This window comes from Phaethon aethereus (assembly GCF_964289735.1).
Source record: "Phaethon aethereus genome assembly, chromosome: 13".
NCBI classification, from domain to species: domain Eukaryota; kingdom Metazoa; phylum Chordata; class Aves; order Phaethontiformes; family Phaethontidae; genus Phaethon; species Phaethon aethereus.
The window spans coordinates 18125949-18152343 of record NC_138589.1 but is presented as its reverse complement, the minus strand read 5'-3'; the positions used below and the strand labels follow the sequence as shown (position 1 = coordinate 18152343).

The following is a 26395-nucleotide window of genomic DNA, read 5'->3' as shown; positions in this document are numbered from 1 at the left end:
TTTTATGGAGAAATGGAAGGTGGATTAGATCCTTTTTTAGAGAATATTACCTGGAGTTTGGAAGTTAAGAGCCACCATCTGGGAGCCACAAAGCCAGAGGCGAAATGGGTCATAGTTGGATGAGTCGACCCTCTGTCCTTTAGGATAGACACGTGTCAGTCCCTTCAGGTTGTATTTCAACAACTCAACTGGCTTTTGCTTAACAATGCTCTCTGCCTTGGTTTCCACAAAAGAACGTATTTCTTTGAAATCAGGATTTTCTAGATAGGGCAGGGAGGAAAAAGAGTGGTTACTAAAGGATAAAAGTAGTCAACATTAATCCTGCATTTCTACCAATTTTGTTTTACTTTGTTTTGCTTTGTCCTTTAATGCAATAATTGGCAGAGTTTTCATGCAGACATGGCAAATTGGTTGACCATCAAGTCTGAAAGTTAAAATTGCCTGCCTGCCACATGCTTTACAGTGGGGCACATAAGAGTCCACAGTCATGTTCTCATCTCATCATTGCTAATAACGCACTTCTGACCACTATAACATATATTTAAATGAGACATCTTTTCCTGGGTTTAAACGGGGAGAAGAAAGGGTGAGCCAGGATTAGCCAATGCCTCAAACAATGACTATAATTATAATGTCTTACCACACTGACAGCTTATTAAAAACATTTGCAAAAAGAAACTTAAGGAAGAAGGGTACACTTGCTGCCTTCTCCAGCAGCAATGACAAGAAACTCCAATAAGAAGTACCTATTTCAGTGTCAGATTCCATACCCACACATACACAGACCTCAGTTCTCATTTATGAAACCATATACCATCCTAATAGCTTATATAAATGGCAAACAGGTTCTTACAGTAGAATCATATAATGCATGACAAATACATTTTGAAGGTTTAAACAAACAAATCAAAAGTGTTCAGCCAGAGTTTTTCATATCAAAAAAGTCAACTGACACATAACTAGTGAGCTTCCCCATTAAAGACACCTATGAGAGGGTGTCTCTAGTTAATTAGTTAGAAGTCTGTGACAGATTTTTGTGACAGCTGAATAGCATCAAGTACCCTAGTGTACAATTTCAAATTGCCACTGAAAACTGCATGGGCGAGGCAGAACTTTGCTTTCCAGTAGAGAAAGGATAGATTTTTGTCTTCTCAAATGTCAACCAACATCTGTAAAGATAGTAGAAAGGGTAAAATTCAGATGTAATATTGAAGGAAATACCTAAATTGTCCTTGGTTTTGCTTGTTGGCTTGCAGTAAATGACCAGATCAGATAATTCAATAGCAATCAATTGATTCTTTTCCCAGTATTTCCTCCTGTTCTCCTGTAAGACATAACAAAGTTTTAGATTACAGATACACTGAGTATTATGGTGCAGTAACTTCAGGGTATACTCTAATGAAATGACAAAGCTGATGCATTCTTTGTTGCCCAGATTCCTATCTGATACTTTAGACACTTGCATAGATGTAATGTACTTTAAGACCCAATTCAGAGAACAGGCTAAGCAAGTGGTTTTGTGTTTTAGTTGGAGGTGGGTTTTTTTGGGGGGAATGTTGTGTTGGTTTTTGGGTTTTTTTTTGTTTAAGCTAGTGTTTCAGTACTTCCCTGATCAGTCCTACTCAGAATCCTGGCAACAATTTTTTTTTATTCTTTTAATGTGGCTCTACTCAAGTTTAGTTATTTTCTCAACTCCATTCCTCATATAAATGCAAATGTATGCAGAAAAAAATGCAAAGGGTAGTGAAGTGTCTGTTTATTTACAATCCTGAGCAGGACTTAAGTCTTGTTAGTAACTCCCAAACAGCTAAATTCATTCCTGTAGTTTTCTATTTGTGCACCAAACCGATAATGTTACATATGGAAAAATCACATGCAATCCTGTTATCATCAGTAATAAACCCACTACCTACATCCAGGTTTGCAAGCACCTGCTCTGTGGAAGCTGAGCAATGGTCCTTGCAGCCAGAGACTGGGAATTACTGAAATCAGCAAGACTTGTTCTGAGTGGAGACATTTGGGCTGGAGGCCTTTCAGACATAAGAAGCAGTTACAGGACAAAACATGTTAGAAGAGTCCCATATGGAACAACGATTAGCTTTGGTACAAGGGGTTATGAAGCAGCAGCAATTAGGAAGTCTTCCAAAAGAATTCCCTCAACAAGACAAACTGAAGAGGAATGAAAATGACCACAGTGTGATCCACCACAGTTTTGCAGACATTGCTCAACAGTAATCAGAGCTCCAAACAGCAAAGGACCAATTCTAGATGCCACAAGCTCATCTTTAGACATAATCCTCTAGTGATAACCAAGCAGGAGAGCTAACAATGAACAGCCATTCCTAGGAGCATGGCAAGTGTCCATACAAAACACATGAAGCTTAGTTTTACTTTTTGCGTATAGTGGATGCAGCCTAAAAATAAACTCATAAAACACCTGTGTTGTACTGTAGCATAGTGTTGACTCACTATGCTTCTCCAAAATTCAGCCTGTTAACTCTACTGGCAAAAAGGGCCTCTCCTTATCTTTTTCCCCTGCCAATGTAGCAATCTATCATGTGAACTTTCTAGAGGCCATACTGTGAGAAAAGTGTCCTGATTGACAGAAACGAGTTTTAAAGCATCTTTGAACACAGACTGTTTAATACTTCTCTAACTGCACAGAGGGAGAAAAAGCTGCCAAGCTCCTGAAGAGCCATTGATGTACCATAAAAAACATTCCATTTAGAGACACTTCTTCTAGGTCATGTTTCTCTTTTTCTCATTTTTATTTCTAAATGAAAGCCTGGCATAAGAACCGTATCTCTCCTCCCCCAACAAGAGGTCAACAGCTCCTGTTGCTTCTTCCCTTGCTGAATTTGCACTCGGAGACAGCAACTTGCCTGCTATAAACAGGAATATGATGACCCTTGGAGCATTACCACTCCAGATGACAGAGAAACAGCATAAGCCAACATGATACTGAAACACATTTTGCAGCACTCATATCACCCACTTAACAATAAAAAGTGAATAAAAGCAACAAAGGAAAGAATATACTGACGCATAGTCATTGTAAGGGCTTTTTGGTCATGTCAAAGACTTCTTAAATGCTAGAAATGATGACAGGGAGGTAAATTAATACACCACAACAAGAAAAGCAAGTCCTGAAGAATGTCTTTAAGTGGCAGTACTTGTAGAGGAACATAAAAGCTGAACTTAGGCAGAATCCTTTGATCTTTAGGCAAGGATTTAGAAAAACTACTACTGAAGATCTGGTAAATCCAGGGAGTGCCTATCAGCTACAAATAAATAAAGTATTAGCCAAACATTTCCCTATCAGTGCTGCTGCATTTGATGGAAAGCAGAGTTAGTAAACAGGATTAAGAAGAGTTTAGGCAAAGGCAGCTCAGACTTCACATACACTTACTACTAGATCCATAACTCTGAACAAAACAGTCTGATACCTGAGTTTATCTGCTTAACACTAGGATTGAACCAGTGTAACAAGATGTAAAATTGTAATGGTATCTACTTTGTACTACTAAGCACACTTCTCCACTGAGGTGCAGGGTGCACCACAGACAGTACTCTGCTGAAAAACATCCATTAACATAAGCTTACATAACTTCCCCAAAAGAGTTTAGGGAGGAAGATTCACAGCATCAATAAAATCAACAGACAAACAGCAATATGCAAGAGAATGAAGGACAAGGTGTTAGCAAGGTTTAGCAGCGTATGACAGCTAAAGACAAATCCTATTGTAATTTTATAGCAGTTGTTATAAAAAACAACAACAGAGAGATTTTTATCAATACCTCTTCTGTAGTTTTCCAAGTGATTTCACGAATACCTTGGTACCATTCAAAGAGTTCTTCTACTTTATCTGTTGCAAACTCAACACATGGATCTTCTGGATTCTTAGGTTCCAGAATGAAGACAAAAGGCTTTCTGTGTTTCCCTTGTGGCATTTTCACTGTTAGGAAACACAGTAGGAAGAAATTTATACTAAAATCCAACAGTTTTTCTTCTAAGCTGTCATTGTGGATTTATTGCAACATTTAGTATCATAAAGTTTCATCACATTAATTGTAATTAGCTATATTAATACAAGTAGGTATTTTGTGGTTTGCTTTGTTTTTTTTAAAATAATCTTTCCTGATAAACATAAAAGAGTCTACTCAACACAGAAAGCTCAGGAGTCCATGTGTAAGTATCAGAAAATACATACCAACATTGTACGTGTTGAGTACCAGTATGCCACGACACAGAGAGCCTAATGGATTGTCCTCAATAATCTGAAAAACATCAGTTAAATGTGAGCCTAAATCTTCTCTTGAGTGAATATGCACAGGACATTAGCAAGTAATAAAAAACATCATTAAATTGAACCTCAGTTTCACGGAAAGCATGCCCACTGTAATGTTTAAAAGCCTGTCTCCATATCAGGAATTTCTCATGGATGAGGAGCGCAGCTTCTGCCCTGACACAACTGCTCATTTTTCAAGTCTGCTTAAAGCTGCAATGCTTGGGGCGGGGGGGGAGGGTATCTAACACGTGGGTTTTCCTACAAAGATTCCTGGCAAATCACTGGAAGTGCTTCAGAATAAATAAAAAGAATGCAATGTGTTATTTTTAAAACTCAAAAGTGTCAAAACTGCTTACTACTGAGTTTTGTTTTCATTTGTTGAAGAGATCTTTGTCCAAGACTCTGGGCTAGATTTTTAGACATTTTTGATAAATAGTATAGGGTTAGTTATGCATAGAAGCTTAATAATGGAGTGTGAAATAGCTAGTAAGATGTGTTTGGACACATAGTTTTCTTATTTGCAAATATTAAGGACATAGTTATACAGGCAAACTAGTTAAAAGTTTCAGGCACGTTATTGTTTAGCCAAAGTATCTGAAAAATCTAAACTGGTATGATTATCATTAGCAGGAAATCATTATAATCTCCTAAAACCCCACCAAATCACCTATCTCCTTAAGTAGTTTTCTATGAGGGATGTCCTGACAAAAACATTGTTTTTGTGAAGAATGATAAGAACAGTGAAGAATGCACTCATTTCTCTATTTGGTGTCCTCTCAAACACAGCATGCAGAGTCATAATTCTATAAACCAGACTTCCACTTCCAGTAGGCAGCATCTTCTAGGGAAATGTAGCAGACAAACCTCAACCCTCACCTGGCTTTCAAGCTCAGCAGAACTACCAGATGACAGGTCTTCAACGTAATTAGATGGAAAATAGTGTTGGACTTTTTCTCCATAATCCCCCTTCCACCTGAGTTTAAAAAGAAAAGTATATATATCTAAAAAATAGTTAAAGAGCTTCAATAGGCCATTAATGAAGCAATAATTCTGAAGAAATTGGTCATTAATACCCCATACTAGCTTGTCTAGCTGGCTATCACCAAAATCCAAGTGATGAAGTAGCTAAAAGCTCTAACAAAATGATCATTAACTGTAGTAACAGACGATTTCAGAGGGATTACAGTTACTGTAAACTGCAATTAATGACTTAAGAGGCTCTTTCCCCCTCCAGTACTAAAAATACTATTATGTGGTTGATTACCCTGCAGAAACTACAGGGAAACATTAGATTCCCAAGCTTTCCAAGCAATTTACAAGCTAGCTAAGAAAGAAAACCTACATGAAAGGAGACTGTACAGATAACTAAAAAAAGGTGGGTTTGATTTCTGAGAAGTACTTAGCAGAGCAAGGGAAAAAACAGAGCAATGATGACAACGGTAATAGATGCATGACTTCCCAGAATACACAAGTGTTCGGGAAGGATGAAAGTAGTAAAGGAAAAATACTGGATACACTGGGCTGTGGAGGTTCTGCAGGATGAGGCTATTTCTGTAGGATAGAAGAATGGAAGAAGACATGAAAGTACACTTGAGGATGAGGGGGCTTTGTTGCTTTTTTTTAATACACTGGCATTAAGACTTATAAGGCCATATTTAATAAGTAGCAATAAGACAATAGGCAAAGTTTTTAAAAACTACTACCCAAAGCTCAATTTTTTTCCTCCATCTAGTAAGTCACCAGATGTTCTCCTATGAGGAATCTTTGTCCTTACCAGCCTCCAGTCTCCTTTGTGACATTATGAATTAAAGCTCCTCGAGAGAAGCTCAATTCATCACTTCTTTTGGCTCTGTAGTCATACAAGGCTTTCACTATTCTCTGAGGCTTTAAGAGAAACAGAGAAAAGGGGTCATCTAGAGGGACAGGTCATAAAATAATCAATAATGCAATTTTAAACAAAATAAAAAAAAAGGAGGGGGGATTGGATCCCTTTTTTTGGTTATGAGGCTTAGAAAACATAATACTAAGGTTCCAGAGTGACATCTATTGGTGGAAGCAAGTGATGCTACTTAATTGCTGCTATTCAAGTATCAGCTTGGATAAAAGGAAAAAGGAAAAAAGAAAAATCTTTTACAGGTGCTGCAACATAATTACTGTAGGGGGGAAAAAAAGAAAGGGGAAAAAAAACCCACACTGTGAAATATCAGTCCTTTATCTTCATTACATGTATTCATACGCAGCTGGAGTTTGTAGGCTTAGATGCCTACAAAGCCTCTGCTTGAAAACCACATCAGCTATCCTGTTGGCCACATTTCCTTTAAGCAAGACATCCAGTTTTAGCAGGACAAGCAATTTTTTTCATTTTCAATTTACTACTACCCAAATTCTTCAGCAGCAATGCAAACTCATTGGCCAAAAAGACTAAAAGCAATTACAGCCACAAAATTTACAAGCAGGTGAACTTTTATGAGAATTTACAAGTAGACAGACCCTAAAAAGAATTAGAGGCAAGTAGATGTTTGCTGTGTCACTTGTTTTTAAAAAGAAGACAAACTTTAATAACTCATTAATAAACCAAAGACACATTTTTATATAGAAAGCACATAAATAAACTCTGCACCTATTTGTGCATGCAGGCCATGTTTGCTAATGGAACTGTGATAATTTTGTGCACAGACAAATAACAGTGCTCATAAACAGACATGCATACTTGAGGTTTACATGTTATACTTTCTTTCCATGAAGATTTGGCCCTCTCAAACTGAATCTTCTCATAGGTCATTTATTTTGGGGGCATACCTGCATAAGCATGCATGCCAAATCAAATCGCCTCCACAAACTCAATAGCAAAAGGTGCCCAAATTCCCTGTATGGATAAATCAGTACAGGACTTGCACACAAGAAAACGTGTAGGTACAATTTTTAAAGAGATGCTAGAAAAAAGTCACCCCCTTTAAATTTCTGCTGTCCAGTCCCCCATAAATCAAGCAGCCTAATGCCTTCAACTATCCTTTTCATTACTGCTAACAGGAAATCAGCAAACAAGTCTTACAGTTTTCAGAAATCTACAGAATATCTCTTTAAGCATACCACTGTAGGGGTGATTTCACTGGGTTCCACATACATCTTGACATCATAGAGGGAGTTAATATCTTTTTCCTAAAAACAGGAAGAAGGAAAAAAAATGAAGTTACAGAAATAAAAAATTATAAAAGTACTTAATGTTAATAAAACATTCATTGCTGAAACCATCTTTCTGAAAATAGATAGGCCAACAGTAGAGGAGGGAAGCCAGACACCTATGTTAAGCTCATTTCTATAGTTGAACATAGCTGAACATGAGTTTGTTATTTAAATCTGTCTATGCCTCAGTTTAATGAACAATAAAACAGAATGAAACAGCAATATGTCACAAAGATGTATCTTAATCAGTCAAATAGCTTTGAGATTGTGATTACCCTCCTATGTGCAACCAGGGAATACAATACCTACACTTATGATTTCTGTGTTACAGTACTTAAGTTCCACTATTGGTTTCACCATTAGATAAAAATTCTAAACTACTATACACAGTCCTATTTTTCATTTTATTTTCCCCTTGTGTTCTCATTTGGACCTGGTCTTAGGATACAGAACCTTAGCTACAGGCAACATTATAAAAAATCCTGAGGTCTAAAATCTTCTCAGTCCCTTCTGGTCACCCCAGAAGAAACAAAAAACCCAGACTTTGATTTCCCCAAATATGCCAGACGTGGTTTTCCTGCAGCTTCTAGCAGTCATATATTCGAAGAAAGACGACAGCATCTCAGGCTTTTCCAAAGCCAGCTACCTTGGCAAAGCTCTCTTGTCATGAAACACATCCATTCAGAAAGTAGGCCTCTATCCTCAACTAATTATCCAGGCTCCTCGTTTAGTCAATGCACAGAGACAAGTCTCTTAAGGAGATTTCCTCATGCTTATTTCAAAGAGTGAGCCTTCAGAGATACCTCCCAATTTTTAGCACAGAAGGCAGTTGCACAGTTTGCCCAGGGAGGTGGTGGAGTCACCATCACTGGAAGTGTTCAAAAAATGTGTGAACGTGGCACTTCAGGACATGGTTTAGTGGGCATGGTGGTGTTGGGTTGATGGTTGGACTTGATGATCTTAAAGGTCTTTTCCGACCTTAATGGTTCTGTGATTCTGTGACACCATCCCTGAGTTGGCTCCACTGAGGTGAAGCAAATGCCACTGCCTGTCCAGAGCAAGATGCACAGCAGAATATTTCATTTTTTCTGAAATGCTTAGCAATTGGCATCTGCATGATCATTTTAAGATCTCTGCCCACTCCAGCAATAGAAGTCAGGGCCAACTGCAGGTGATGCTATTATCAAAAAACTCATTTTAGCAGAGCAACGAGTTCTGAAAGTAGAGCAGAACTTCACAGTTCTTCCCAGAGCAACTTTTCTAATCAAATCATGAGGAAGGCAAGAGCTGACCTGTAATCAAAGATGAAGCTCTTTCCTCCACATATCTCAAAAGCTTTGTGAAAGAAGTCAGTATAACCATCTCAATTTCACAGACAAGAAAAGTACCTGCTTAAGCTCCCCCAAATGTCATCTACCACAGCCAGAATCAAACCAAGCACCTCCAAGGTCTAGATCTGGGACTCCATCCACTACAACGCCTGGCACCCGTACAAAGACCATCACTTTACCGTGCTGTAGCGCTCCAGCAGCTCCTCAGTCACTGGGTAACGCAATTTCATTTTCCTGTACAGCGGATGCTTCTCATAGTATGTTACCAGCTCCACTAAACTCTCAAAATAGGCCGAGGTTCCAAGCACAAAATGGCGACCTTCTTGCTGAATTCGGAAGTGCTTCACCTTCCCCTCCGCTCTGTGAAACAAGTGCAGGTGCTGTAAAAGGTATTGGTACTCGCAGTGAGAGCACCAGTGCTGTAAACTGGACCAAAACTGCTTTGTGCACCTTAGTCATGTGAAGCAATCTCTCTCTCGTCCAAAGCCTCTTTGATTCAAATTGAATTCCAGTTGCCTGATTAAATTCACAAAACGACATTCTCACTTTTCTACAATGTACAGGGCCTTGAGACAAATCCACGTTTTTGCTTAGATTAAGTTTCCCTGTTTTTTTTTTCCTGCAGATAGGCTGTCATCTTCATAATAACACAAATGTCTCTGACCAGACTGAGAGTCCCTCTGGAATCTGCTGATGATCTGCCATTGTCCCTAAGCGACAGACACATTTCCCTCAAAACAAGTAGCTGTCTCTTCCCTACAATCATTTTGATAACTACAGGATCAATTTTGAAAGAAAAAAAAAGAATCTCTTGTGCTTGAACACAAGGTTTGTGCTTGCACTGATAACAGTAAAACGATCCACTGACAACCATCCCACCCACAGAAGACGCCTGCATCCTTTTCAAGCTGCTGAAGTTTTGGTACTTCTTGTTTTCCCCACCATGAAATGGTTTTATTGAGATGCTGCAATTCAAGTTACTTCAATATCCACCTTGGTAACATCAGAAAGATTCAAACCAAAGTACACAGGGGACTGGGGAATTCTGGACATCTTCAAGACACAGTAAGGCATGTAAATAAGAGGAAAACAAGTATTTGTTTTTCCAAAGCAATTTTATATTGCAGAAATAAACATTTTCAGAGAAACACAATTTCATTTGAAGGCACAATGGAGAACACCACAATTCTATACATTTTATTAATGTTGTTGCAAGAACCACAGTTTCAAAAATATTTTCCCTGGCAAGAAAAGCCAACAATTTCATTTTGACATTTCATTTTTGTCAGTTATATGACAGGGCAGGATTTCCAGGGGATAAGGACCTCAAATCACTGCTGAACCAGCACGAAAGAAAACTTCACAATAACACCCTGTAGTAAGGAAGTGAAGAAGGGCCATGTACAGTTCTGTATGGGAAGAAAGGGACAGTCGGTGCCCAAATATTCTTTATAAATGCATAAAGGTTTATTCCAGTCACAAATTAACTCTTGTACACATTCTCAGACATGGACCTGCTGCACAAATCAACCACGCCACTTACTCAAAGTTTGAAAGCAAGAATTTTACAACTCTCAAAAGACCACACTATTTTTTAAACAAGAAAAAACAGAACATTGTTGGGCTACTAGGTAATTTATCATATCTGTCTTTTCTTACCTGAAAGTCATGGCAAACGAATCGGCCTCATCTCTCTTTCTAATCAGAAAGGCTCCATCTCGAGGAATTCTCATGAGCATGTCTTCTGCCTCTCCCCGACTCAAGTTGCTATAGTACCAACTACAAGAGTTAAAAATCAAAATGGACAAAGGATTACAAAGCTTGCCAAATGTCATTCAGTAAGAATAACACAGAGAGCATTATTAACAATAGAGTTTCAAACATTAGAAGAAAAATTATGTATTAGATTTTCCCCATCTTGCCACCTATGACAGCAGCTTATTACAAAAAATGGCAACACAGCAGCTTATTTTGGATGAAAGCATGAAGAATATATCAGAACACCTTGTCTGTCTGAAATCATAAAACATAAACCTGCATTTCTTCCTGAAATAAAGGCACTGGATCCTGCTTTTAGTCTGCCATTCAGTTTTCAGTAATTTATTCGGTTTTGACATAGCAGATTTAAGGAAAAGCCCAAACACAGACAAAAGAAAAACATCAGACATTTGAATTATTTTACTCAGAGCTTGATTTTATCTTTCACTGTAGGGATGGACATATCTTGGATGTAATATGCCTTCAGGGAAGCTGTGGCCACTTATACTGGCAGTACATCTCCACCTTACACAGAAAGGCAGGAATGCCTAAGCATTAAACTCTACCCTCCACCCTCACTGGCTTCCAAAGTTATCTATGGGTGGTCAGTGACTCTCAGGTCCCAGAGCAGGGCAAAAAAAGTAGTTTTGATCAGTATTTCACATGCAAAGGAGATTTACTTTTTCTCACTGGAAAGAAAACAGAACAAAGGGCAGTGATTAGTGTTCTGCCAGCAAACAAGAGCAAGCTCTGCCCAGGTTCTACATTAAGCAAATACCAGCTGGAAATAAACACTGAGCTATACTATTTCCTATCAGCATGGGGTGAAGTCAGCCTAACCAACTCTGACAGGGGTGAGGTGGAGGGCGGGATTAGGAAAACGTAACTGTTTGGGCTCACTGCCCCAGTAATAGTTTCCAGATGGCACAGACCATGACCACTTAGTTGCCAGACCACAGCCAGCTACTAAATATCTAATCCAACCCCACTGGGTGTTGTAAAACACTGAGCAGAGAAAAGAAGGAATTGGCACACTTCCACAGCATTACAGTTCTCACTGATTTTCCTAGTAAATAGCTTTCCTAGTGACTGCTCTCTGTTGTACCAGGTTCTCACAAAGTCAGTGATCTTAGCATCTTTTAGGGAAGCCTATTCCTATGACATCCGCAAACAAGCAACACTCAGGTGTGCTCCTGAATCCAGGGAATTTTCTATGCAAAAATCCAAGACCATCTAAAACAATGGAAAGGACACTGACATAACAACCCTGGTTGTTATATCTCTCGCTCTGCAGAGGGATCTGGACAGGCTGGATCAATGGGCTGAGGTCAACTGTATGAGGTTTAATAAGGCCAAGTGCAGGGTCCTGCACTTTGGCCACAACAACCCCATGCAAAGCTACAGGCTTGGGGAGGAGTGGCTGGAGAGCTGCCCGGCGGAAAAAGAGTGCAGGCTGACTGCCAGCCGGCTGAACATGAGCCAGCAGTGTGCCCAGGTGGCCAAGAAGGCCAACAGCATCCTGGCCTGTATCAGAAATACGGTGGCCAGCAGGAGTAGGGAAGTGATCATGCCCCTGTACTCGGCACTGGTGAGGCCACACCTCGAATACTGCGTTCACAGTTTTGGGCCCCTCACTACAAGAAGGACATTGAGGTGCTGGAGCGTGTCCAGAGAAGGGCAGCGAAGCTGGTGAGGGGTCTGGAGCACAAGTTTTATGAGGAGCGGCTGAGGGAACTGGGTTTGTTCAGTCTGGAGAAGAGGAGGCTGAGGGGAGACCTTATCGCTCTCTACAACTACCTGAAAGGGGGTTGTGGCGAGGTGAGTGTTGGTCTCTTCTCCCACGTAACTAGCAATAGAACGAGAGGAAACGGCCTCAAGTTGCACCAGGGGAGGTTTAGACTAGGTATTAGGAAAAATTTATTTACTGAGAGAGTGGTCAAGCATTGGCACAGGCTGCCCAGGGAGGTGGTGGAGTCACCATCACTGGAAGTGTTCAAAAAACCTGTGGACGTGGCACTTCAGGATATGGTTTAGTGGGCATGGTGGCATTGGATTGATGGTTGGACTTGATGATCTTAAAGGTCTTTTGCAACCTTAATGATTCTGTGGTGCTTGCCTTCTGCTGTACGTACTCTTTAGTCTCATGAGGGCTGGGATTAGGCACAGCATCAGTGAGACGCAGCTCAAATTCAGCACATCGCAAGTGGGCTTCCTTGTAGTGTTGAATGAGATCATAGATGCTATCAAAAGTGAGGTTGTCTGTCAGGTAGTACTTCACAGTGTCCCCATCACTTGAAGAACGGATCCGGCAGTGCTGGACTCTACCTGACCTCCTGGAGAAATGAAGAGGGGCATAAGGAAAAGAAAGCTTTTATAACAGGTTTTCTTCTTTTGAAGAGTTTCCTCACCCGTTCCTGGTCAACAACTTGGTGAGCTTGAAGAGGCAAGAAATCTGGATCATCTCATAAAACAAACAAAGAACGAACAGCAACAAAAATCCTGATAAGTAAGGTTACAGAACCAAAAATAACAATTTTCAACCCACAATGGTTTAAAATCTAACATACATTTACTCCCTGCAAAATTTGCTCTGACAGCTCTCTGGGTCAGAAATCCACTTGATAAACTATTCCTCATAATGTCCCAACCAGAAGAAAACACCCCCCAGAGTACCAAAAAAACCCAAACCTCCAAACAAAAAAGCTTCCTGAAAATTCTTTATTATTTTCCCTCTAGGGAATCCTTTCATTGAAAAGATCAATCTCTGCTAATAAAGGTACTCATGAGACTACCTTTTCAGCGTAGAAATGAGTAATTTTTAAATTACTCTAAACTAAAAAAACTCTAAACTAAAAAAATAAAATTTTGGTCCACTCGTTGAGGAAATAACAAATCCTATATCCTGCCAGAGCACTAGAAAGTGTTACAACTGTAACACTTCAGATAAAGCCTACCCTGCCAAAATGCACTATGCTACACTGAATTTTAATTTAGAAAGTAGTCTTCCACAATACCATCAATAACATTCTAGAAATTATAGCAACTCCTTATTCCTACTTCCTCTCAGCTATATATGCATACTTGAAAAATACACACGTTTTTGTGCAATGCCATAAAACAAACAAAAGCCACATAAAATCTTTATGACAATCACCATACCAGAATGACAAGGTGCAATCATTAGGGAAAGCCTCACTTTCCCTAACTAGGAATGTCCCATCTTTGCCACCCATTTCAGCGCAATATTCTTGGAGCAGTTTCTCAGCAGTTGTTCTCCCCTCTTTCATTTTCCCATGGAACCATTTCTCTTTTAAATGCAGTTCAGTACGTTTCACCTCCTAGACCAGAAAATAAGAATTTTTATAGTGCATTTCTAACTTAATGATTTTGAAACAAAGTACTTGTTATTGATATAACAATCTACCATTTCAGGATTTCAGCTCCTCCTAGTCTCCCTCCACAAACCAACCAATCACCTTTATAGTCACCCTTGACTCTCCTCCCCAGGCAAGCCATTTCTTTGGAGCAGTGACCAACTTCAGCCTTACTCAAATACGTGATCAACAGAAAGTGAAAGAATGCAGCATTGCAAGCACCGATTTATATTTTCAAGGCAAAATGCCCCACTGCTAATTCACAGTTTCTAATCAGCATTTTCCAGGATTCATCTCTGTTCTTCCTTACACATTAATTATTTTACTGACATTAACATCTAGGTGAATGGGTAAAATGTTCTGCATATGCACAGAGAGCTCTGAACCATGCACATACATGTTAGCAACAAAAGACCCTGCACGGAAACCCAAAAAGAACAAGAAACCATGCTGAACTGCTATTGTCACCCTTACTGAGCCTCATGTTTCTGCTTTACCATGCACAACAGCCAAGTAACACATGCTCACCTGTGACAAACACTTTGCAAATACGAAACGAACACCATGCACTGTATTACCAACACGACAAACCTTAGTTCATCATACTGTCTAGTTTGAGAATAGAAATAATAGTTTGCCAAAGGTCAGTGCACACATCAGCATTAGCATTTAAGTGCCAAAATTATATTTCATTGTCTTTATACTCCTCTTTGCAAGCCCCCAATTAGCCAAAGGAAAGAGTTATTTTATTAAAAATAGGGTTAACTGGAGCACCTTGGAAAAGACCCTTTTCACAATTTTTTATCTCCAGATACACTTGTTATCTGGCATGGATCCTCTACATTTAAACATTGGCATAAAAAAATACACGTCTGTAGACACTGAAATAATCTGAGAGAATAAAAAGAATATGCTTAAACAACAAAACATAGAAGATTCACCTTTGATGAATCTTCATCAGCATTCTGTTCTATATCATCACTGAATGAAAGCTTTTCATCAGCAATAGCACAGTAGTGCCGAGTCCATTTCTAAAAGTTGAGAGATATCAAAACCATTAACAAGACAGAAGGAAACTCACTAACCACAATTTCAAAACAAGGTGTAACAATAAACAAAATACCTTCTTCCCCTCATTCACATCTGTTCAACTGACAATATTACTTACACAAATATTGAGAAAATTAATTAAAATTTCCAGTATTACACAACCTAGTAACAAACGACACATAAATGATACCTGTTCTATTGTGTCCCACATATAAAGTTCTCCTTGTTGCTTTTTTTCTTCTTTCTTGTCTTCCAAGTTCACATCAATGTCTCCCTTTGGCCCCAGTTTTTTGTGCTAAAAATGAAAAAAAAAAAAAACAAACCCACCACATTCATACACTCACATAGAATCATATATAAAATTGGTCATAATATTTCAGCATAATCAGTATTACTGGAAGTATTTCCCTCCATTGCACAGCCTTCCTTTGTCATTACCATAACAACAGCTGTTCCACAAGGCTTTATGCAGCAGGGCTGGAATTTCTTTCTTTAAAATTTAAATCTCATAATAAAGGTTAAAAATTTAGTAGAGGTATCATTCAAGCAATGAAGAAACAACTAGCTTGATAAGAGCTTACCATTCTTTAGAGAACAGAAAACACGAAGTGACACATACCAAGAAATAAGCATAAAACAATAAACAATCCCTTTGCAGAGAGAAGGACATAATCAGCAAAAACCAAACCAAAAAAAAAGGAATTAAAATGAATGTTGAATTCACTCTTCTACAAGAAAAGTGAGCAGAAGGGATATATTTTATGAAAAAAGGGGATAAGTTCTACTTTCTTGAGAGTGCTCACAAAAAACGGTAGCTCCAGGGGCTAGAGGTAATATCAAATACTTAAATGCAGTTAATGATGGAATTAATCATCTCGTATCTAGCAGTTCTCCTACATTCAGTTCTGCACAGCCTACTGTAGGTAGATTTCAATTTGACAGGCTTATCTAAAAAATCCCACAGGCCCCTAAATTAGGAGTTGCCTCTGTTTACTAACAACATTTTCCAAACAAAAGCCAAATACCACAACCAGCTCACGGGCAGGTGCTGATCTATTTAAAGACTCTTTAATGCTCTTTTAGACAGGACAGAGTGATATGGATGTCCTCTTGTGCAGGCTCACAGCAGTTTGAAATGCCCTTTAAATCAGATCCGTCATGTTATTACCCATGTGCCTATGCAACTCCCCTCTATGGTCTGCAAGGTAACCACAGACTGGAAGGAAAAAACAAAAAACCAAAAACTTAAGCACAGAACTTTTGCACCATATAGCGGGGTGGTATTATTTCCAGTCTTACATTCAAGAGCTGCATGCTTATATCTACCCTTATTTCTTCTGTTCAGACGTTTAATACATAGGATGCAGTACTGTTACAAGAGCTGGAAGACTGAAGCATGGGCAAAAGTAATTATTATTTTACTAAAGAGATCATAAGCAGCCCTCAGATTCTCCACCTAACTTTGCCTTTTGAAAAGTTATACTGCAGCTGCAATCTGAGACGTCTTCTTTCGGTTATCTGCCTCACGTTGTTGCACAACGAGTAAAGCATCTGTATTGCCAAGAAGGTAAGACACTCTAACAGTGATCGCCTTCTAAGAGGAGCCCCTCCATGTTTCACAAGTGGCTCACTAAACTGCATATTTAAATCACACTGAATTAGTAAACACCCATCAATTTTTGAAGTGTGCAAGCAATCCTGACAAGTGTGCAGCCTTAAGTGTTCTGGGTTTCACTTGAGACACACTCTTCGAAAAAAAAAAGTTAACAACACTAATCTAACTTTCTATTCAAGAAGATACTTTCATGATTTTTAAGCAGCCACATTGTATAAGAAGTCTATGATGAGCATCTGCAGCAGTGAACCCTTGCTGAAATTTAGCAGTGACATTTCAGGAGCAGGAAGACCTTTAGAAAAGGGCTAACATTAGATCTGGCACTCGAACTAGCAACATTTACTGCAAAGAAAACCAATAGCAAGTACTTAATACATAGTTTTGTAGAACTCCATACAGCATTGCAAAATGTTACTAGTACTCACTTCAAGCATGGGGTTTCTTGTCTCACCACAGAAACTAACAGCTAAGCTGCGAAGCCAGAAGTAGTATTTCTGGCTCCTGCTCTTGTTTTCCTATCTTATCTACCAGCACACAAAGCAAGCCTACCTTGATGATGATTTTTTCTTTCAGCTGGGTTGGTGATGGTAGCTGATCTGCACTGGCTTCAACAGGCTTCATCAGAAGCTGATCTCCAAATACCTCCTTGAACACTTTGGCCATGTGTCGCTGCTGCTCCACACTACAGTGCTCTTCAATTGACAGAATGACTGGGTATCTTTGATGGAGAAAACAAAGATGAATGAATACAATTTGTTTTTACTACAACTGGCAACGCAAGGAAAACAACACCCTCCCTCACCCCCCCAGATAAAGAAAATATTTAAAGCAAACAAGACAACAAAAGGAATAGAGATAGACACACAACAGATGACAACAGATGTGCAATCATAAAATCATTAAGGTCAGAAGGGACCTCTGGAGGCCATCTAGCCCAAACCCCTTCTTTGGGAAGGCCCAATTCATAGGTTATATCAGGTTGCTCAGTGCTTTGTCCAGCCAGATATGGACTGCAAGGACAAAGATTCTTTCCAAGCTCTTTGGGCACAGTTTCAGTGCTAAAACATCATTTTGTGAAAATTTGTTTCTCCTCTCCTCAAAACTGTGTGTTTTCATTTCACATGCACTCTGAGAAGAATGCTCCACCTTCTCTATAACCATCCACTAGATAGTGGAAGACAGCAACCAGACTCTCTCACCAACCTCTTCTTGAAGCTAAACAAACTTAGTTCTGCAAGATTCCCCTTGGCTACCATGTGCTCTGGCCCCAATATTGAAAACTGAGGCAGAGGAAAGACTGAGTACTTCAGCCTTCTCCAGTCACTATGTCTCCTGTCCAATTCAGCAGCAGGCTCACATTTTTCTTAATCTTCCTTCTGCTGCAGTTGTACCCATAGAAGTCTTTCTTGCTGTCCTATACATCCCCCAGCAATTTCATCTCCAGATGAGCTTTGGCTTTTCTAATTTTGTCCCTGCACACCCAGGAAATACTTCGATATTCCTTCTGGGTAGCCTATCCCTCATGCAAGTAGGGAAAGCATCACACTGCATTCACAGTACTGATGGTCTGAAACCATAATGCATCATATGTTATGGTTGTCAGTAATACAATATTCCTGTGCAGACACTGTCCCATGTGAGAAAATAATGCTTCTCTATGTCCAGCTGGTAAAGTGGAAAAACAGGACACTGACAGCCCTATCTCCTTCCCAATTTTGGGGCAATTATTCTTCAGGTTCATCTCAGCACAAGTTATAGAATGGCAGAGCAGAGGCACAGATTTAAACCCATGTTATCAGTTCAGAAGGTACGCTGTGAATTCTACATCTTCTCAGCTAAGAAGGTCTCAGCTAAGACCTCCCCTACAACATAAACGTCACTTGATAGACATATTGCTTGTCACTTGTAGTATTTTATTATTTAAAAAAAAATTAAAACATACTATTCAGCATTTGACATTCCATACTTCAATTTAATAAAAGAAGACACAAGCAAGGAGATAAGAACCACTTTAGGGTACTCACTATCTTCCTTAGTAGCAAATTGTTATGTAATGGGACTCTTCCTCAAAACTGAATCTATTAAAGACACACATTTGGCAACAATGAAGACTACTGGAATGTCATTATTCTCCTATTATTTTCTCTGTAATTTAGAGCAAAAAGTTCAGGAAGGTCTAATCATATGAAAACAGGCTTAAGGAAAATAAATCAAAGCTTACTGAGATGTAACAAAGGCATGATCTTTGATTGCCTGTACTACATCATCAAATTTGATCTTTGTTGTCCGTGTCCATCCATGGTAAATGATGGGTTTCCCATCAGGACCATCCCAGCAATCCACTAGGAAAGACAAGCAGTGGGAAAAGGAAAATACCACGCTGTTACTTAAGTAACTGGTAGAAAGAATACATCCAAATCTTCAGTGTTCCACATACTGAGACATAGACTTTAATGTTCTAATAAAATATTCTATTAGATGAATTTATATCTCTCACAGAGGCAATTAAATGAATTTAAGTGAGAGCAATACAAATAAAATACAAGATAAAATTTTCCCGACGCACTATCACGTGGGAATCTGGAAATAAGGAATTCATGCAGCTATATTGTCAGTCTACTAGTTTACAATAATTTTCCAGGGATAAGTACACTCCAACAAGTGGCAAGTTGACAGCTTATCTCTTTGTTGATTTTAACCCTGAAACTCTAATTTGAGATACATTTGGCATTAGCCAAATTGAACAAGCAGTAGCAACTAGTTTTATGAAGTAACTGGTGAAATAACATGAAATTAAAGTCAAACTTTTCAATATGGTACACAAGCACAGGGATGAAGATGTATATGCAGTTAGCAGAAAACAAATGCACAAAAACATTACCTGATTTACAAGCAAGTTAAACAGGATGACAAATGGCACCAAATTACAAAAAATCTGTGCTTCAGGCTTGTCTGTATTACAGTGAAGGCAAATAAACTATCTATGCTACACAAGTAACTCCAGTTTAAATCCTATGCTTTCATATAGTAGATCCAAGATTGAATTTTTGGTGTGCAGTGAGATGACATTTAGAAAGACCTTAAAACTCTAAGGGAACAAGAATCAGAGCAAGTGAAGCGAACAATAGTGAGGCATAAGAAAAACAATTTAGGGAATCAGTGTTTTTTTATATGACTAACTTCAGCTTCAGAAAACAAACCAGTTCTTGATTTCAGTTCTTTTTTCTTTCTTGGTAAACAGGGGAAACCCTACTTGTATGGACAGGATGTTACAAACCACTCCACAAACTCTTTACTCACACTCAATACATCGACATCCCATTCTAAGGCACCTGATGTAAGCTTCTGTGGAGGATTCACTTCGAAGCTGGTCTCCTGTCAGATAGCTAAGGAGTAAAAGGAAATTGTAAAAGATAGGCAGTCAATTTCAAACATTTCCCACTCACTCACTGGGCGACATTTTTTCTCCTGCTATGGAGAATATCTGTTGATTTTTTTTTTTTTTTTTTTACTTTCAATGGAAGAACTGGACTCTGCTGAACCTGATGCTATCAGATTTTGAGTGGAGGTTAAAGGGTCAATCTAAATATCAACCAACTCTAACTGACATGTTTTTGGAGAGCAAATTATGAGCTTTGAAACATACCTAAACCTCATTATGTTGAGGCATAATCATGTTGGAGGGATGCGGAGGGTATTTAGAGTAATGCCACACCGACTATACTTCAAAATATACCTAGAAGCTATATCCATATCCACTTCATTTCATTCCCTGCAATATTTTATTTGTTCATCTCTCCTCCCTCTCTTTACACCTTCTTTCTTTTCACTACAATGCTAGATGAGCAAATCCCATTCTTTTGAAGACAGTTCAAACTCATCATCACATGGGTTTGTACTTGGGCTGAAGAGCTTGCATACCACAGATTAACAAGGAAAAGGGCTGGATACCTTAGACACAAACTACAGAAATCACCAGCTAAGCTACTAAGCATAGAACTCTAGAAACAGTAATAACACAAATACAGTCCCCAGGCCTTCAAAGTTCTGTCTGCTCTAACCCTTGTCCTCCTGGAAAAGACCATGAATAACCAAGTCCTGATCAGTAGATGTGCTAATTTAAGGTCTCCATATTCCTTTCCTGCTCAGGACCAAATCTTTTCCACTTTGTGACACTGTAAACTGTCATAGTATCTACCAATAGTGCACATCACCGTCTCCTTTCCCAAGGCAACAAATCCACTGCCCTTTAGATCACACTAACAATATAGGATTTTCCCACAGGACAAGTGAGGGTCCTTATGGCATTCTTATATTCAGGTACAATTAATGCTGACACTGGCTCAACGAGGCTGTTGGTGCTTGGAAAAAATGGAAGCTCCTTCAATAACTTTAATTTCTGAAAGCAGAGAGGCTGGAACAGTTTCAGCTCAAGACTTCTTTTTATTTTTGTAACAGGATTCAGGGTTTGGGTTTTCTGGCAGCTGAGCTCGGTTGTATCTCAAAGCCTCTAAGATCTTAAGGTAAGGGGAAAAAGGAGTCCCACAAACGGTATTTGCCACATTTATATCACACTTTAGGAAGGTTTCACACATGCACACAGTATATTTCTGGTATAATTTAGAAGTATTACTTTCTCCTAACAGGTGCTAGGTCTCTTTGAACAGGGATAGACAATAAGACTTTCAGTAACTTACGTGTTATGAGAGGAGGAAATCCAGTAGTGGGACAAAGGATTATTCATGTCCTGCACATCTATTGAATCATATTTCTCATCCCAAATACTGTTTTCTTTTGCAAAAAGGTAAGTGAGGAACTACAATACCAAGAGAGAGACTGAATTTAAATGTTTTTACCATACAAGACTAAAAGAAACAGAGCAATGTAGCAAGGAAAACCTAGAGGATCTGTCATCCAATTAACAAAATAGGAACTAACAGTGAAAGAAAAAAAGTCCTCAAGGAACTATTAGAAAGTATCACTATCTTACCTCATCAACAAAGAGGAAGGGTTCAGCAGTTTCTCTCATAGTGTCATCAATAAACTTCGTCATTTGTTCTCGGACTTTACTGAGATCTTGTGCCCAAGATTCCTTCAGATAATAATAATACAGTAGAAAAAAGCTTTAGAATATATTTTATAAAATCAAATAAGGAACAGAGAGACCTACAGATGTGATTTACTTCTCTCTCATCTGGCTAGTTTACTGTCAATATATTTTATTGTACCCACATGTCTTAAGAGTTTCCTCTATAATGTCTAAGGGCAAAAAAGAAGATCTCCATGTAAGTATCTTTATATAGACTGAAGGCCCACAAGATACACAGGTACACATAAGCATGCACACACACAGAAAAAAGCTGGCCTCCTTGAAAGATATGCCTTAACTGTAACCGCTCTCATTTCTAGGTGCAATCTGAACATCCTTTTAACACAGTGAAATAGGGAGAAAAAGAAAGTAGCAAGCTTATACAGGAAGTGTAGGTCTCGCTTTTCAATTGTATTTGCAAACCTGGAGTTTAGCAGCACCTAGCAAGTATCACACAACTTTCTCCCACGGTATCTCTGCTAAATAACATTATAGAAGACCATGAAGACATGGTTCCAATCCCTGCCTCCATTGTTATCTGCTTGCTGGTATGGGACATCGAAGTGGCTCCATTCAATAGAAAATTACCTTTGACTCAAATGCAGGCAGTCAGCTCAGCCTTTTATGTAAGAGCTGCTAAAATGGGGCCAGGGCCAAGGCATTACCCCAGATGTACCTATGATGACAGCTGTAACTAGGCCAGGCTATCATCTTTGACATACATCCAGTGTTTATTTCTAACCTTCTCTGCTTATCTACATGACTAAATGTTAAAGCCCTATTTACTTTGTTCTCCCTCTCATCCTCTGGTGCACCTTAAGAGTCTTTATACAGGTGAAAAATAATAGTTCTTGTGAACTTCAATGGCAACAAAGGAGAAATCTTTCCAAGGCCGAGTATCACAGCTGACATCAACCATATTCTATCACACATCACATTTCTTTTTAATGAGCATAGAATTCTGTGAGACAACCTCAAGAACTCAGAATTTCTGCAACCTTCCCACCTGCTGCTCATGTAGTAGGAATCTCTGAAAGTCATGAAGATGAACTGCTGAAGCATCTGGACGGTCAGTATTTCTTAAAAAAAAAGAAAGGGAAAGTAAAGCTAGACAAATAAGAGAGCAAGTGTCATCAGATGTTATAGCAGAAAATGACATGGATTTGTATCTTGGATTTACAGTATAAGTGTGCTGCCACCACCAAGAAACTTTTTATAACTTCAATGGAATTCAGATTGGGCTTGTAATATTGTATCATCTAATTAATGCATTTTGAGCCTTTAAGTAAAGTCTCCTGGATTCCTGATGTACTTTTGATAGCAATTCATTGGGAAAAGTAGAAAAGCTGTGCTCATTTCTTCATAGCAAATGAGCAAGGGTCTTGCTTAGTTGAGGCATAAGGAGACAGTGTTCTTTTACATTATCATAGAGCCACATTTCCACAAATAATTCCTTCCATGTATTATTCAGATGATGTACTGTGATAGATCAAAACCTCCTGAAAAAGAAGGTGAGATGCAGCTGCACCAAGAAAAAGCAGCACAACTGCTTTCCCTTTTGCAGGACATAAATGCTGCATCATCTGGTACCAATAGGTATTTATAACCTACTGTGGTGGTGCATCTCCCCCACAACCACTCATTCACGACACCTACCCATCCTTGATAAATCTGTGCTTTTAAGCAATCTCTTGAAGTTTAATTCATGTAACATGATCAAAGGCTAAGGAGATATCCAGCACACTCAGAGCAAACTTTTTACATAAATTCCTTAATCTGTTAACGTAGGATTCAAAACAAAGATAAACTGGTTTAATTCACAGTCAAAATATTAGCAATGTTTGTGACCTCCTTTTTCATGCTGTACACATCTTTCTTAAATTTTCAAGTCCACCAAGTGAAAGACGCAGAAGCTCTTACTACCAGCATTGTGCTCAAGTCTAGGCAAAGCCTGTGTACCACACCACTCTCCAGACTGAAGTTAAAATTTCTCCATCAAATTGTCCTTCCATAGCTCTGATCAGCTCTTAGTAAAATCAGAGGAGAGGCAAATTGACTTGTTCAAGTCCACACCATTTTTGTAGTCAGAAAGTAAAAAACATTTATCAAATTATATTCAGAACTTATTTCCATGGTAAGTTCACCTTTCTAAATGCAAAAAGATGTATAACTTCTTTTCACTTACTAAAGCATCAGAACAAAACAAACAGTCATGTAATTAAAAAAAAAAAAAACCTGCAGCACTACAACCATACTGAAATGTGGAAAAATAATACAAATGAAGAGTCTCACCCAAGAATGAACACAGAAGAATCCTTTTTGAATTCATCAAGAATCTTTAAACAAACAAACAAAAAAACACAAAAAAGGGGGAAAAGGTAAATAATAGAAGAATATGCAATTTTCAATCTAACTTCATCTAATAATGTCCACTGGTTTGAGAAGGGGAAACATATGCCCGTCTGCTCTAGAGAAGCTGCATACACGTCGACAAGACACATTTTAAATTAAACGTATTAAAAAAACCCACACTGGCAAGGCTAGCAACTTCACTTCAGGCCTTTCAGTGTGAACACATGCAATTCTCAGGCAAAAAACTTGCTATTGGTAAGGACCTTATACACATAGTCAGTCAAATTTCTGGGGATTTTTTATTGTTTGATATTCCAGAAAAACTGTCATTATGTATCATCCATCACATTTATTCATGTGAAGATAAAGCCTAAATTCCTTCCAGCTTGGCACAGCATAGTTACAGATCCCAGGAAATTTATCAACTAATCCAAAGAAGTTGTTGAGCAAACTGAGGAGTTTCTTTGAAATGATCCACAAGGGGCAATAACAAGAGTTTAGGGAAGTCAGATAGCCTCCTTATTCTGTGTTTTACTCTTCAACTTTCTGCTCAAGCTAATTAACTAGACTTTCATGGCCAAAACTAAAATCCTGTCAGTAAATGGAGATTCTTTATTACTTCACAATAATTTCAGCACCACTTTTAAACAGCACAAGAAAGCTCTATTGCCAAAAGAAGCAGCACTGGCTTTGACTATCAAAGCTTTTATTTTAGCAACTGCAAGTTGAATCAACAATAAGCAAAGACATTTATGCAAGTAATTTCCAATTATGTGTTTTCACACAGTGTTAAAGGGTTCCTAACTTTCAGAGTCACTAAGTGTCTGCAGTTTCTACCAGCTTCATGAGTCTGTGCAATAAATACGTGGAAACAGTAGTCAGGCAGTTGCCCATACAAATTAGCTAAAATGTAATTCCGCTGCATTCATGCCTCGCAAGGCCTGTCTGATGCATGTCTTGTCATGGACTCACCATTGGTAATCTCCAAGCATGAGAGATGATGAGAACAATAGCTGTTATTTGATGCTTAGGATACATCCCCATTATGTACAGAATGTGCTTAGTGATAAAAGATGAATACTAGTATGGAAAAACCTTGCTCCTATCAGTAAAGAGATCAGCCAAGTCAAATTAAAAGACATTCTACATCCTGAACAAACTCACAAGAGAAGTTCTTACTAGAAACCCCATTATAGCTGTGCATATTTCTACTACTAACGGACAAGAAGCAACATGAATGACACATTCATCTTCTTAAGCCAATTGCTGATGGTGACCGTTAACTACACATCAAGTACAGTACTATACCCTTTTTCTGTTACAAAACTGAGGAAAAAAGAAAATTAGTAACAAACAGAAACAAAGAAATAATCAGCATTCACTCTTTATTCTGACCACACAGTTTAACAGTATAAAGACTACTTATGAAAAAGCTTACCGATTTCTGTTGTTCAAACATGATTTTCTTGTAGAACAAATGAAATTGTTCAAAACTAAGCTCTTCCTTGTGAGCGCCTATTTCCTACAATAGAAAGTAGCATGCAGTGAATTTAGAATTCGCTGAACTGCACTTGCACACCTTACTCCAGCTACCACCCTCTCATGCATTCTGTTCTACTCCAACTTCATTTGTTTTAACCATTTGAGATTTTTTTAATATTTTTTTGAGAAAAATAAAGTACAAACAAGTACACAAATTCTTGGTTTGTGACATAGTGCTCCTAGCCCACATCTTCGGCCTTGCATTTTGTTCCCCGACTCCGTTTCCACTATGTTACTGAGAGTGAAGTAGTGCCTTATTTAGTCATTGTTAGCTGGAGCAGCAGAAGAAAGAATGTATGCTTTAAGGGCGGAGAGTTGCAAAGGAGGAAAAGGCAGAGATATTTAAAATTCCTGTAGGAACAGAAACGACCTTCAGAAGTTATTAATATTAGCACAGGTTGGAGTGAAGAGGTTATTACTTGATCAGATTGCAAAAAAATTATTTTTCTTATATATGAATTTTATCTTAAACATAAAACAGTTTCCTATGCACTTGCACAGTATCAGCACCAGAGCTCAAAACCCAATGTCATACAATGTAAAGAAGTAACATCTATGTTTATATTTTCTTATAGCCTTAGATATAGGCAAAGCCAAGCTGAGAAGTTAACTGATATAATTTATTTAACTGTACATGATAAGAAGCCAAAACATGGGCAGTATCCTGAAAAGAAATAACACCACCTACCTGATAATACCAAACAGATATAAGTTATCAGGTAATTACCGCAAATTTATCCTTCAAGAACTTCATGCTGCTCACTTTGAAGTTTACTTGGGGAAGGACAGTTTTCAGCTCTCTAAGACTGATAC

General features: G+C 38.6%; 1 protein-coding gene across 1 annotated transcript in view; it reads right to left on the bottom strand.

Moving 5' to 3' along the window:
• Positions 1–26395, bottom strand: part of PLCG2 (phospholipase C gamma 2) — a gene marked incomplete at both ends in the record, with an annotated part of 60439 nt that overhangs the window by 9988 nt on the left and 24056 nt on the right. Inside the window, 22 exons of the mRNA XM_082005745.1 lie at positions 51–260; positions 1222–1324; positions 3798–3955; positions 4211–4277; positions 5165–5261; positions 6063–6172; positions 7379–7447; positions 8982–9162; positions 10462–10581; positions 12693–12893; positions 13720–13898; positions 14876–14965; positions 15175–15279; positions 17149–17317; positions 18821–18941; positions 19900–19985; positions 21297–21415; positions 21590–21691; positions 22695–22767; positions 23981–24024; positions 25479–25562; positions 26310–26394. Coding sequence (XP_081861871.1) covers positions 51–260; positions 1222–1324; positions 3798–3955; positions 4211–4277; positions 5165–5261; positions 6063–6172; positions 7379–7447; positions 8982–9162; positions 10462–10581; positions 12693–12893; positions 13720–13898; positions 14876–14965; positions 15175–15279; positions 17149–17317; positions 18821–18941; positions 19900–19985; positions 21297–21415; positions 21590–21691; positions 22695–22767; positions 23981–24024; positions 25479–25562; positions 26310–26394 — 2573 coding nt within the window. The remainder of the gene's footprint in view (positions 1–50; positions 261–1221; positions 1325–3797; positions 3956–4210; positions 4278–5164; positions 5262–6062; positions 6173–7378; positions 7448–8981; positions 9163–10461; positions 10582–12692; positions 12894–13719; positions 13899–14875; positions 14966–15174; positions 15280–17148; positions 17318–18820; positions 18942–19899; positions 19986–21296; positions 21416–21589; positions 21692–22694; positions 22768–23980; positions 24025–25478; positions 25563–26309; position 26395) is intronic.